Source organism: Gambusia affinis, linkage group LG08, assembly GCF_019740435.1.
Source record: "Gambusia affinis linkage group LG08, SWU_Gaff_1.0, whole genome shotgun sequence".
Lineage (NCBI taxonomy): Eukaryota > Metazoa > Chordata > Actinopteri > Cyprinodontiformes > Poeciliidae > Gambusia > Gambusia affinis.
In genome coordinates this window covers 18,059,381-18,072,281 of record NC_057875.1, presented here as the reverse complement: position 1 = coordinate 18,072,281, position 12,901 = coordinate 18,059,381, and the positions used below count along the sequence as shown (strand labels likewise).

Here is a 12,901-nt window from a genome sequence, read left to right as displayed (position 1 = left end):
GTCTTTTGCAGATTAACGGAAACTGAAAGTCTTGTCTTTCAGAAGCAGGAATAATATCCAAGAAGGACCAGAGGTCATTTACTTCTTTCCAACTTTGCTCTTTGGGTCTCACCTCCTTCGTTCTCAAACATTAGTTTAATTTAAACTATCTTTCTTGGCATTTTTCAAAAAAAGACATTAGAAGATCCACTTAAATTGCTGGTTGCCAAGTTGTCTGTCACTGACAAGACAATTTAATTCCTTTTTAATACCTGAATTATTTGTGTCAGTCAAGAGTTCAGATTGATGTACACTAAAACGTTCTTTTACAAAAGGTCCACTATCATACAGAAAATTTAAGCCCAAAGTTAAACTTTTAAATACTGAAAATCTGAAAAACTGTTCATCATTGCTTCTTCAAATAGATTAAAAAAATACTCCTTAAAAGTAAGATGGAAAGAAATAAGAGTTCGCATACTGCTATAATGGTGGAATCAACTAATATCCTTTATTGCAATTAATAGAAATGTGACTCTATAAACATTGTGAAAATTCTATTTTAACAAAAGTTGCATTTTGTTTTTAACAAGTCTTGACAGCAGATTATTTTTACACAAGTAAATCAACATGTAAACAATGTTTTTTATGCTTCCCCTGAAATACCAATCAGCGATTGAACAGAAAGTGGTTGATCAATTCTAGTTTCTCTCTTTCTAAATGAAGATGAGTCTCATTCCAGCAATAAGTGTCAATTTCCTGAGGATTCACCACTGTGCTCTTCGTGATTTGATTTCCTTCCAGCATGAAATCTTTGATCCGCTGAGGACTCTCGTTTCTCAACACTTAATGGGTGAGAGCTTTGCTTCTGGACTGCTGCTTGAATGAATCTGCAAGACAAAAGTTCCTTTAATCAAAGAGATTAAGGTTTTTAAAGGTTATTATTATTACGTTACTATTCCCTAAAGAACGTGACACTTCAACACATATTTCTCTTAAGAAAAAAACAATGATACAGTTATAAATAAGTCTCAAACAACTTATGCACCACGTCTGTTGAGCAAGGCATGCAGGCACATGGTGAGACTGCTTATAACCAGCACAACCAGTTGTTTGAGATGGTAAAATGAGCAGGAAAAGAAACAGAGCAGGAGGGAAGATGACGCTGTTAGGTTAGTCCTGGTCTGAATCTAGAAAATTTTACATCCATCATTATGGCAAAGAGGAAATAAATGTTACTATAACTTCAGCTCAAAATGAATGAAAGACTTTTTTTTGTTGTTATATTTAAACACAAAAAATATTTTTGAAACAATAGAATGCATTTGTTTAGGAAATTCTTCAAAACTAACACTGTAGTTTCCCAGATGTGCCAGTAGAGGGAGCCGTAAAACAAAGTTTTCTTCTTTCCTCGGCACCAAAACTTGAGGTCAGATGTTAAAGCTTTAAGTTTAAGTTTTGAGACATTGCTTTGCCAAGATATGATTATTTCCTAATACAGAGTCACTGAAAACCCCCCCCAAAAAAACTAAGCTTGTCTTGTTCTTTGCTACAAACAAACTGCATATACCCATTTATAACATTTTTAGGTATGCGTAGGCCTCTCACATCCACAGAAACGTAGGAAATATAATAAAATAGTCTGGAACGCCAGACAGAAAATGTTTGGAAACACACAGACTTTGTAGTTGCAACACTGATGTGCTGTTGCCTGAAGTGGTCACTGTTTCTGTCAAGTTATCCTCAGCAAGCACTGCACTCACTGGTTTCCAGAGAAGCTAGCAAAACAGAACATCATTTGGCTGACAAACAGCACTGCTGTGGGCAGACAAACCAAAATCACATGAAAGCAAAATATAAAAAAATAAGAGTGAGAAAGCATTTAGAAAGTACCTCTTGCTCCTTGCACATTATGAATACTAGTAGCTTACACTCATTCTAATACCATCAGCTTTACTGTTACTAAAACATGCATTGTAAATGTCTTTTGTTTTCGTCTGAGAATATCTGCATTAAAAACAACGTCCATAATCTAGGAAATCTCAAAATTTAGAATTTTCACTGCTTCTATAAGGGATCACATCAACCACACCTGCTACCTATGCCTTGCATGAGTCACTGCAAATCTCAGTGGGTGGAGTTCCACTTTCACAAACTGGAAGAAAGAGCTACAGCCAGGGGAAAAGCAAGACCAAGGTCTCCAAGCCTCTGGGTGTGGTGAGAGTTTACACTGGAGACATTCAGAAAGGAGAGCTGAGAGACAAAGGAAACACAAGTCAAGAAAAACTAAAAAACAACTGAAAGAGGAATGATTGTTTTGGTATAAAGAAGATTTATCGGACAAGAAAAGTCATTTGTGTCCATCAAAACGTATAAGGGTGATAAAAACTCTGCCGCACACATTGAATCTAAAATAATTAGAAGAAATATTTAAACTTTTCAAATTTACAGTTCCTCAAAACAAAGGTCCAGAGGTTCAGGAGTCATACACCCGATTGCTGTATCAAGAAATGAAGGCCTGAAGAAATGGGGTGCCTGCTACACCAGTCAGGTTCTATCTTTTGTTAAATTACAAACTGTAGATTATAGATCGTTCAAAACCTTTCCGGTTTTTTATTAAGGATCTCCATTCTAAAGTTGCTCCACTTTTGTAAGACATAGTTTTTTCTGGAAAATTATACATAAAAGTTTGATTTTAAAAAACCCTAAAGCTGTTTTTACCCCTGTTCTTTTAAAGTTTGTTATTGCCCCTACTTTTACTTGCTTACATGATGTTTAATGCCATCAAAATTAACACATTCCTATTTAAACTTGTTAGCCTAAACAATTGACATGGTATAAATTGTATTTATGTAGCACATTTCCTGCAACAAGGCAGTTCAAAGTGCTTAATATGAATTAGAAGGAAATACAAACAAAACAATAAAATAAAGGAATGAGTGAAAAAAAAGTACAAAACTACATATTGGTTCCCCATGTTTAATAAGAATAAGTAGTCTGTAATTTATAAACTGCTGGGGCTTTCTCTGGAAATGTAAACTTACTTTTCGTTTTGAGAAAAATTTTGGTTTATGAAATTTGTCAATCTTGTGCTCAGTTTTTTATGTACAATTTATACAACATCCCAGCTTCTTTGAAAGTGAGGCTGTACTAAATCATTGAAAATGTTACTATATTGTTAAAACAGTTCAAGGTCTTCCTATATGCCTGTGCTTTCACATACACACAGTGTCCTTTTCAAAAATAAAGGAAACCAGAAGCAAGGAGAAGGAAAAAAAAATGAAGCTTTTATGGATTCGTCTTTCACTATTCTTGTTTTGATCTTAATGGTTCCATCTGAAACAGGAGCCACAGCAGCAACCGCTTAAATATACCATATAATGAGAGAAAAGTAATGAGAATATTTTCTGCTCCCTCAATTAGACCATTACGTTTCATTATTATTTTTATTTCAACAACATTTTAGTGGTGTTTTGGTCTTTTTACTGAAGTTTTGAAGAGATGAATGATGCAATAAAAGTGTCATAATTTTAATTTTCCTTTCAGGGTATTTTCTTTGTTTCTCAATCTCAATTTGTCTGAAACGTCTCTCCATCTTCTATGTTATGGAAACAGATAACTGACTTTCCCTTATATTTTGATTGCAAACCTCGTTGCCTTCTTTTTTTTTTTTTCTTTAAAGGGACACCCACTTCCCATTGGTCTCCTCAGTGTTAAATGCCCCAACAGCCACTCCAAATGTCACAAGTTTAATCAAGATTGCCTCTGCAGAAATACGGCTGACCAGAGAGCAGCTCCACAACAGAGGCTATAATATCTTGAACGAGAAAGACGCCATTAAATATACATTTACTTTCTGTCATGCAGGTAAAAAGCAAACCACAGATCAAACCGCATACTGCGTTCATGTTGGTGTCATGTACACTTGTGAGGGGAATTGTTTTATGGATATAACCACACCTTCCTCCCTGATGAAGGTCAGTCCTGCGCTGAAGCCCCTGTGAGTGATACGACTGTCTGAGGTGAAATGAAGCACCATGATGCTGCTGAAGGAGAGGACCGGAGGGGGAATACTGCCGCCACACAACACAGCTATGAAAAAAAAACAAAATACAAACAAAGCAAATGAACTAATGATCGCTGCTCTTTTTAATTCAGCATTATTGCAAAATCTTTTGTTCCAAAACAACAACAGTAAGACATGAGCGCTGCATTTTTGTTTCCAAGTCTTTCCATGTACTGTAGTACAAAAGCTTTAACCAGGGGTCTCAAACTCCAGTCCTCGAGGGCCGCAGTCCTGCAGTTTTTAGATGAGCCACATGTATAAAACACTGGAATGAAACGGCTTAATTACCTCCTCCTTGTGTAGACCAGTTCTCCAGAGCCTTAATTATTTTATTCAGGTGTGGTGCAGCAGAGGCACATCTAAAAGTTGCAGGACTGCGGCCCTCGAGGACTGGAGTTTGAGACCCCTGCTAGTAAGCCATCTCTAATTTTTTATGCAGCACTTTGCTTCGTAAACAGCAGGTCATTCTTAAATGCTTTCTTAAGTTTTTATTTTGAAATTTGAGAGTTTAAAGAGATTCATAGGTGAGATTATAATGGCTTTTTAAAAAAATGCTCCTTTGAGAACGCATGAAAAACTTGTGAAATATTTTTCAAAAGACCTGAAGAACCATTGATGAAAGTCGTTGTTAAATAGAAACTCTCGAAACAGAAACTAGGAGGAAATAAAGGGTGATTATTTGCACAGAATTGAACGTTTGTACTTTGGGTGTCAATGACCGTCTGCTGGAGAACTCTTGAAACAAGGCCGTAGCATTTCTGTATTAGAAAAAAAAAAAAAAAAAAAACATACGGTTTTTTTCATTGCTCTAGTGCAATATTCTACTTTTCTGAAAAACTGAATTTTTGGGTTTTATCAGCTTTATGCTAATAAAACATAAACATGCGGTGAACATAAACATTTGAATGAGAGTCTACGGTATTCCAGTTTTTTTATTTTATTTTTTAAAATCTTATAATCAGATTTATTTTAATCCAATTCTTTAATCTTACCAATCTCTTTGCTCCCTTCAAAGTCTCCCAGAACTGTCAGGGAATCATGCAAACATCTCTCCGACTCCTCCAGGTCAAAGTCAGCAAACGTCAGCTGTAATCAAACTTTAGCTTACAAGAAAATCTACATGCCAGGACCTTTAATTTTAAAGGTGTGTTTATTATTACCTTAACTCGATGTCCCGGAGGAGCGTAGATGACCCAGCGGAGTACACAGTCATTATTGTAGGACTGTGGGTAATTTGAGGTGTGGAGTGAAATCTGATCCTCCACCAGAACAATAGTCCCGCATGCTTATCGGGCAAATATGGTGGGGAAAAAAAAACAACAGAAATTAACTTGTGTTATTAACCTCAAAGGCGGCAATAAAATTAAACACATTTACAAGAAAAAAGTTCCAGAACTAAGTGGATTCATCATCTTCACTGCCTCAAATAAAGTGGCAGATTGTTGTGTTTTTGCTTATTATCACATCATGGGAAGTCTGCTTGCATAATACGTTGCCATAGGAACCGCAGTTAACAGTGGAGAAGGTAAGACTGTACTCCACTTGTGTAACATTGTGCAAACACGTCTCATCCGTCGTTTCATTATATTTCGCTTCTTGTAATCTTTTTTTTTTAAATAGTCTTGAATGGTAGTTATCTAGGATTTCCAAAGGCTTCTTTGGAGTTTGCTTAAATTGCTGTTATTTATTTTTCTAATCAAATCTTTAATACCAATAACTATGTAGTTGTTTTCCATCTGACTTTCTCAGTCTCCAGTCACTGTGAGTGAAATTTGCCCCCCCATCATAATTACAATATTGTTTCAATTCATTAAAGTTTGCAGATTGTCGTTTCTGAATAGTATTAGGACTTATGCTGTTATGCTCCGTAAGGTTTTCTTGAAACATCGAATTATTGCCAAACATTTCAACTTTAGTCTCATTTTTATAGAGTTATACAATAAAAACTCTTATTCTAAGAGTTTGCAGCATGCTTCTCACCTGGAGGAAAGGATCCCTTGATGCCACGGTACCTGACTGAAAATCCACGCCCTGCCCTACTAATGTCAGAGGAGAAGAACAGCACTGCATTCTGGGAATTCTGTAGAAACACTCGAGCTGGCAGTAATTTACCGCAGAATATTCCTGTAAACAAAAACGCAGAACACAAAATTAAATGGAGTTTCTTTCTATGTTGAAGTTGTTTCACCTGTTGTTGTTTTTTTTTATTATTGAGAATAAATGGTTCCTCAAACCAAACCAGAGAAGAAAGTCTAAGGACTAGGACTAGAAATAAGTTACTGTGTCACACTCAAAGTTTAGTTCTTCAGTGCTTTCCAGCCAGACTTGAGATCACCTCATAGCTAGAGTTGGCAAAAGCTTTAAGTTAAATGACACAGTCGATCATTTCATTCTAATTGGTAGACAGATTGATTGGGCCTCTGGTTCTGTGCTAAACTGGCTCAGATCTCATTTGGCACACACAAACTTGTACTGCAATTTGGTCAAAAGAATAGGACAAGTATAGATTTTGAAAATACTGAATGATCTCGTCCTAGATGCATTTCTGAGTACCTTGTCAAGAATGAAGCATCTCATAAGATACCTGCTTACCTCAACAAATTCCCTGAAAACCTGACATGTGCAGAAACTGTTGGTTCCTTTCAGACTGAGAACATTTTTGCTTGCTGCAGCATTTTCATATTTGTTTCTTTCTATGCAATGCTTTTAAGTGTTTGACATATTGAGCAGAAAAGGTTATTGTTATTTTTCATTAAGTCTTTAATACAGTGACAGGACTCACCAACAGGTCTGTTCTTTGATCCTGAAACCGTGAGTCGGTCGAACCGACAATACGAGCTATTTTCCACATCAAAATGGTCGAACTCTAGCAGAACGCTGTGACCTGGATGAGCCTTGATGCTCCACAAACACAACCTGCAGAAGGAAGCACAAGATATTTCATTTTGGTTTCGACTGAATAATTTCTCTTTCCCATTCTTGATGTCAGTGTCCGACAACACCAACCCTTCGTCAGTTTACAGGTGTTGTTTCAATGTGACAACTATTAGCGTTTCTTCTGAAAGGTTTCACTCACTGGTTATTGTCGTAGTAGGTGTCAGGGAAAGTGGGGTTCCTGATCAACCCTTCACTGTCCGATACTGGGCCATCTGTCACACTGCACAGTCCTGATATATACAATCGATAAGATTTGTAGATGTTGTAAAATAAGCAAGAATAAAAACTGGACTGACGCGTGAAAAACTCACCTGAAGTTGATTGTCGTTGCTGCTCAGCTGAATCACAACACAAAGATGAAAATGGTATGACAAGAGAAGATTTAATAGATTTAAAATATATAATAATATAAAAATAATATAAAAAGAAAAAGACAATTGTTCCTCACGCGTTTACATTAAGCTTAAGCATTTTTAATGGTTGCTGTCCTGGAGGTGTATCAAGTGAGATCATGAAAACGAACGTATTTCCATCAAGAGGGCAAAAATGTTCTATATGAATTAATGTGCCGTTATACCTCTGCTATACTCCATCATATCACTGCCATGTTGGCCTACCGTCCCTCATCTTCTGCTTGATCCAGGGCAGCAGCAGCTTGACGTCAGTGAAAATTCCTGGAGATCCTTTCTTTGACGGATGCCGGTTGCCTTTTATTCCCCAGCTCCGACCACATCCTTGACCCCAGGAAGTTATCCCCAGCACAATCCAGTGGTCGCTTCCGGCCCCTGCCTGACATACCAGAGGACCGCCAGAGTCTCCCTTGGGGAAACATCAAGGAAGAGGAGGGAAGATTTTCAGAATGAGACAACTGATTCAAACTGCTCCATACGATGATTGTTGAACAGATGTTCAGATGTTAGAAGCAGAATGAATCACTTCTACCTGGCAGGCGTCTCTGCCTCCTCCCTCAGCTCCGGCACACAGAATCGTCATGGCTCGATCAAGGAACTTCTGTTTCTGTTTTGGAAATGAGCTTTTGATCATCAGTTGGACATATTTACACTTGGCTTGATCCACCAAACCCAGGTGGACTTCTCTCAGGACTGCAGGAATGTGTCCTCCTTCAAAACAGAAGAAGATATTTAGCAGAAAAATAAGCTACAGATGGCTTGTAAAGCGTTTGTTACACAGTATCTTGTACAGAAGCATTCAAACTCCTTGAACATTTTCACGTTTTGTCACATAGCAACCACATATTTCAATGCAGTGTAGCGTTTAATTGTAAAGTGGAATGAATACAGTACGCAACTTCCAATTTGATTAAAAAATAAAACATAAAAAGTGGGAAGTCTGTATCTAATAAGGCCCCTTTACTTTGATAAACCTAAATAAAAGCCTGGGCAACAAATCCAACAGACAATCTGTAGAAAGACTTGATAATTGCTTTTCACCGACACTCTCAATCCAATCCAGCTGAAACTCAAAATTTCAAAACTTAAATTATAGATTTGCAAAGCTGATAAAGATATTGTGCCAAAAGACCTGCAGACCTGTGTTTGTGTAAAGCAATGACTCAGAGGAGCTAAATGCATGTATGCACAGAAAGCCTTTATTATTTAGTCAGCTAATTTAGTAGTCATGTATCACTTCATTCCACTTCACAAATATCTGTCCATTTTATAAAATCCCTTCTAAAACCACAATAAAATAAAAATGTCCAGGGATTCCAATATGTTTGCAAAGCACTGTAAAAGAAAAAAAATACAGACTTTCCCATGTTTTTCCCCATCCAGCAACAACACATTTAGTCGATGGCGGGATTTGAAAATCAGGCAGAGGCAGACATATTGGCCTGACACGGGCTCCTGTTACACACAGTCACATGTCAGCAACAAAGAGACCACTGGTAATGTTATTTAAAGTATGCGCCTCAAAAGAATGAAAACCTGCCCATTGCGATGTGACGATGCAGTTCCACCAGAGCTATGTCGTAATTCAACGGACATGCGTGGTTGTAGTTCTCATGGATTAACAGAGACTTGACTGTGAAGACTTGCTCATCTTTATCTTCTACTCGTAGGTCGTACTCTCCCACCAGAACGGTCACACCACTCAGAAAGACACTGGGCAGAAAAACAACAACAACAACAACAACAGCTCCTTTTTATTGAATGCTCAGTGTGTGTCATGTCATATGGGACTGATCACAGGTACCACTGGATCTTGGTACTTTGATAAGGATGGGAAGCAGTGTGCCGCAGTCAGTATCCAGCTGTCAGTCAGAATGGCCCCTCCACAGAAATGAGAGCCTTTATTCTGTATTGATACCTTAATATAAAACACACACAGACACACACACACGACAGATTAAAACATTTGCTACAACATTTTTGTCCAACAAAAAAATTATGCTGTGAACATAAATTAAAATGACTTGAAATAAACCAGTTAAAACTGGGATCATCTGGATGTATCTCGACTTTCTATGTACGTTTAGGTCAAACACAAATTACAATGCTAAACAACCACTTTATCATGTTGACTATTAATAATCATTATTACAGCAGCTACTTGCTGCTGCCACTAGTTTGGAGGAGCTCAGTAAGGCAGTGGCAAGGGGAGGGGTGCTCTTAGGGAGGAAGCTCAGTTTGGAGACAGCTAAACCAAGGAGGAACTGCATGAAAAAAGCACCACTCAACAATGTCCTCCTACTGAATGCATCCACTACAATAATTGTTCACCCAGTTGGTTCCTAAATGGCTTAAATTACTGAAGACACCATGAACAATCCCACAACAGTTTAAGGAATTTGTCAATAAAGTTACAAACCAATGCTTTTCTCACTTCCTAGTACAGCTAGTTGTGCTACGAGGCCAACTCTAACTGGGGCAGAAACAGTAACCATACAGAGGTTTTGTTTTTGTTTTTCTTCTTTTGCAGCATTACATTTTGCAAAAATATGATACTAGATTATTTGATCACATTTGAGAGGTTTTAGAGACAAAAACATTTTGTTACTTATCAAAGAATGACTAAGACACATCTCTGAGGAACACATTTAACTATAAACACCTTCTAGATAGAAAACCTAAAGTTAAACAACTGACCAGCCATGGGTGGGATCCATATGTAGCTTGGGTTCCTCCGACCACCCTCAGGAATCGACGCCTTGGGTTCACCGCCGGAGTAGAGCCACATTTTTGATCTACAGAGAAAAAGGAGACATGCAGTTCTTCATTTGCATCTCTCAGTTTGGATTGAATCGTAAAACTCGCCTTTCTGAGCAGCATGGATGCCAGCGTTCATCCAAAAACAGACAAACAGCAGAGCAGTGGTGGTCCTCATCACTGACACAGATGTGCAGAATCAGTTTGTGGAGCGTTGTTACTAGGCTGGTAAATGGCGGCGCTGGTTGTGATTGGTGAGCCCAAGCTGCAGAGATGGGACTTTTGACTCCCGATGGTTGTGTTTTGTTAAAAGGAGAACCGGACAGCCCTTGTTAAAAGAGTCAGGAAGAACAAACAGACATGAAAAGAGGATCAAATTGTTGTTGGTGTGAATGTGTATGATAAAACCTGAGAGAGTCAAAGATCACTGTCCTCAAACAGGCAGGACACTGACACTCAAGGACTGACTGGAACTGCACACTGCTATCAAAGGTCATAAAACAGGTTGTTTTTTTTTCTGGTACCTTTGGTTGTCTCTGGTTTACAGCAGTTCCTGTCCAGCTTATTAAGTCTGACCTTTGAGGCAAGGATTTACGAGTGAGTACTGAAAACTGAGACTACACCACACTTACCCTACTGATAGGTTAGGAAAAAAAAGAGGGAATTTTGTGCTCAATCTGTGTTACAAACAGAGTACAAAAAGTTGAAATCTTACCTGCAGCCCAAAAGGAAGAATCAAATCCTTTGAGAAATGTCTTCGTAGTTACTGTCGAAAAGAGAAAGCTTCTTGTCTTGTCCAGTTAAACAGAAAAAATGTGGGAGAAGTTGGGAGGAGAAATAAGATAAATATCCGCTATTCTGTTTCTGTTTGTTTTACTGGAACAAAAATGACAAAAATCCTTCAGAAACTGTACTTCTTTTTCTGTTACAGTTATAACAACTGCTTATAAAGTTGTAGAGGTAACTTTATAATACAACCTGCACAATGATGAGCAGTTGCACCTTTCTGTTAACAATCATAAGTGCTACTTAACTGATGTCGAGTTTGAGATATTGTTCTAAATGATTCTCCACAGCGTCATACCTGACCTGTCTGGTGTATTTCTCAGTCTTTATGGTGCGATACTTCACACTTGATTTCTTTTAAAGGTTCTAAAATAAAAGGGATAAATACAACAGCACACAATCCTGTGGTGCATCATGTTCCGTCCACCTCCTATGCACAACCATGTTGTTCTGTCACATAAAATTGCATTAAAATGAACGGTTTTGATGGTAACAAGAAAATAGAAATTTTTCAAAATTGTTCTCAAGTTTGTAGCATCTTTAAAGAGTAGATTTATTACTTTTAGCCAATTTAGTTTCTGCTCTACTCAGCATATTAATGCCTTAATGGAGGGCTCATCTAAGCAAAGATCAAGCAGCCGTCCATAACCTTGTAATAGACTAGCTCAGTGTTTTACAAGAACATTTTACATAATTGGCTCCTTTATTACTGCAAAGTCTACACATTTAAATTCAGTGTATGCATTAAAATAAACAGTCTGATTATTCTGTTGTTTTCTTTGCCTCTATGATTTCACTTTAAGCTTTCTAAGCCCCCTGGTTCCTGTTTATGCTGCCCAGTGGCCCAGACCTCACTGGGTGCGCATGGTTAAATGTGACTCACTGCTTGGCATGGTTGCTGGGTCACAGTTGTCAGGGATTTGTTGCCAAGCTTTGCTGGAAGGAGAAACAACTGCTGATTGTTTGCCACACAAAATCCTTGCTTCACAGAAGCACTGCTCGTCATATTTACGGTGTTCGTACCAAGCTTCTTTTTTCCCCTGGAGGAACAATACGCGTCTTCCATAAAACAAGTCTGAATAGTTTTTTGATTAATCATTTGGGTTCAGTTTTATTCTCAAGTATCAGGGTTTTTTTTTTTTATTGCTCTTCTGTGTTAAAGTCTTGTCCAAATGTGATATTCACATTTCACAGATATTCAAAGTTGCAAAGCCCCTTTACAGGCCTTTCAACAAGTGCTAAGAATAAACATGGATCTTCTCAAATCCAAGGTTTTAAATATCAGAATATGATAAAAGTCATCTGATTTTATTAAGTCAAAAATTAATGCAAGTTAAATTTAATAGTTAATTTGAGTACCTATCTTCACAGTAGGGGGCATCTCATAAGAATTACCTCAGTATTGTACAATACTCAAAGAATCTCAGATGCTTTAGCATGTTCATCAGAGAGTCGTGTATCATTGTCAGTGGTAATAAAACATGAAACAAAAAAAAACTTTCCATTGTATCGCAAACAAAGTTTTGGGGCATCCATTCAAAGGGAAGCAGCCACCTCTTGTGCCTTGAATGATGGTTGTGCCTGTTTTACTGTTCTTTTTAGAGCAAGTGATCTCTGGTATAAAATTCAAAATACTCAAATTATTATGTTAATATATACAGTTACTTTTGTAAAGAACAAATCCAGAGCCTGAAGGGAAGAATACAAGGAATGAATGAAGGTCAAAAGTAGCCAGCAAAGAAAGGACAGGTAACATTTAATATACAAGGAGTATCATCTGAAAATGCACCATTTTCTATACAGTTTTCTTTATCCATACTTATCTAGATGTGGAAAGCCACAAGCTGATGATAGAAAACCAATTTATAACACTTTCAGATAAGTATGAACCAACTCAGGCGTTTTAAGAGAATGTCTAAAATGCAGAAGTACTCCATAATCAATAACCAGGATCCACTCAGATCATGCC

General features: G+C 37.5%; 1 protein-coding gene across 1 annotated transcript; it reads right to left on the bottom strand.

Annotated features, from left to right (window-relative positions):
- Positions 1–457: 457 nt before the first annotated feature.
- On the bottom strand, positions 458–11,040 carry LOC122835997 (ovochymase-2). The gene is made up of 16 exons (XM_044125576.1): positions 10,862–11,040; positions 10,255–10,474; positions 10,087–10,184; positions 9,210–9,307; positions 8,930–9,102; positions 8,749–8,844; positions 7,922–8,100; positions 7,597–7,798; positions 7,291–7,317; positions 7,119–7,209; positions 6,825–6,958; positions 6,023–6,166; positions 5,203–5,327; positions 5,035–5,128; positions 3,937–4,068; positions 458–866 (listed from the first exon to the last, which is right to left on the bottom strand). Exons 2-16 carry the CDS (start codon positions 10,322–10,324, stop codon positions 823–825), a joined length of 1,707 nt encoding a protein of 568 aa, XP_043981511.1. The 5' UTR covers positions 10,325–10,474; positions 10,862–11,040; the 3' UTR covers positions 458–822.
- Positions 11,041–12,901: the final 1,861 nt, after the last annotated feature.

Excerpts from the sequence above, each read along its gene's own strand:
- LOC122835997 (XM_044125576.1), bottom strand. The coding sequence starts at position 10,324 with ATGAGGACCACCACTGCTCTGCTGTTTGTCTGTTTTTGGATGAACGCT. Across the intron at positions 8,845-8,929 it reads GCATCGTCACATCGCAATGG|GAGCCCGTGTCAGGCCAATA; the intron begins GCAGGTTTTCAT and ends TGTGTGTAACAG. Across the intron at positions 4,069-5,034 it reads TGAAGGGAGCAAAGAGATTG|CTGTGTTGTGTGGCGGCAGT; the intron begins GTAAGATTAAAG and ends TTTTTTTCATAG.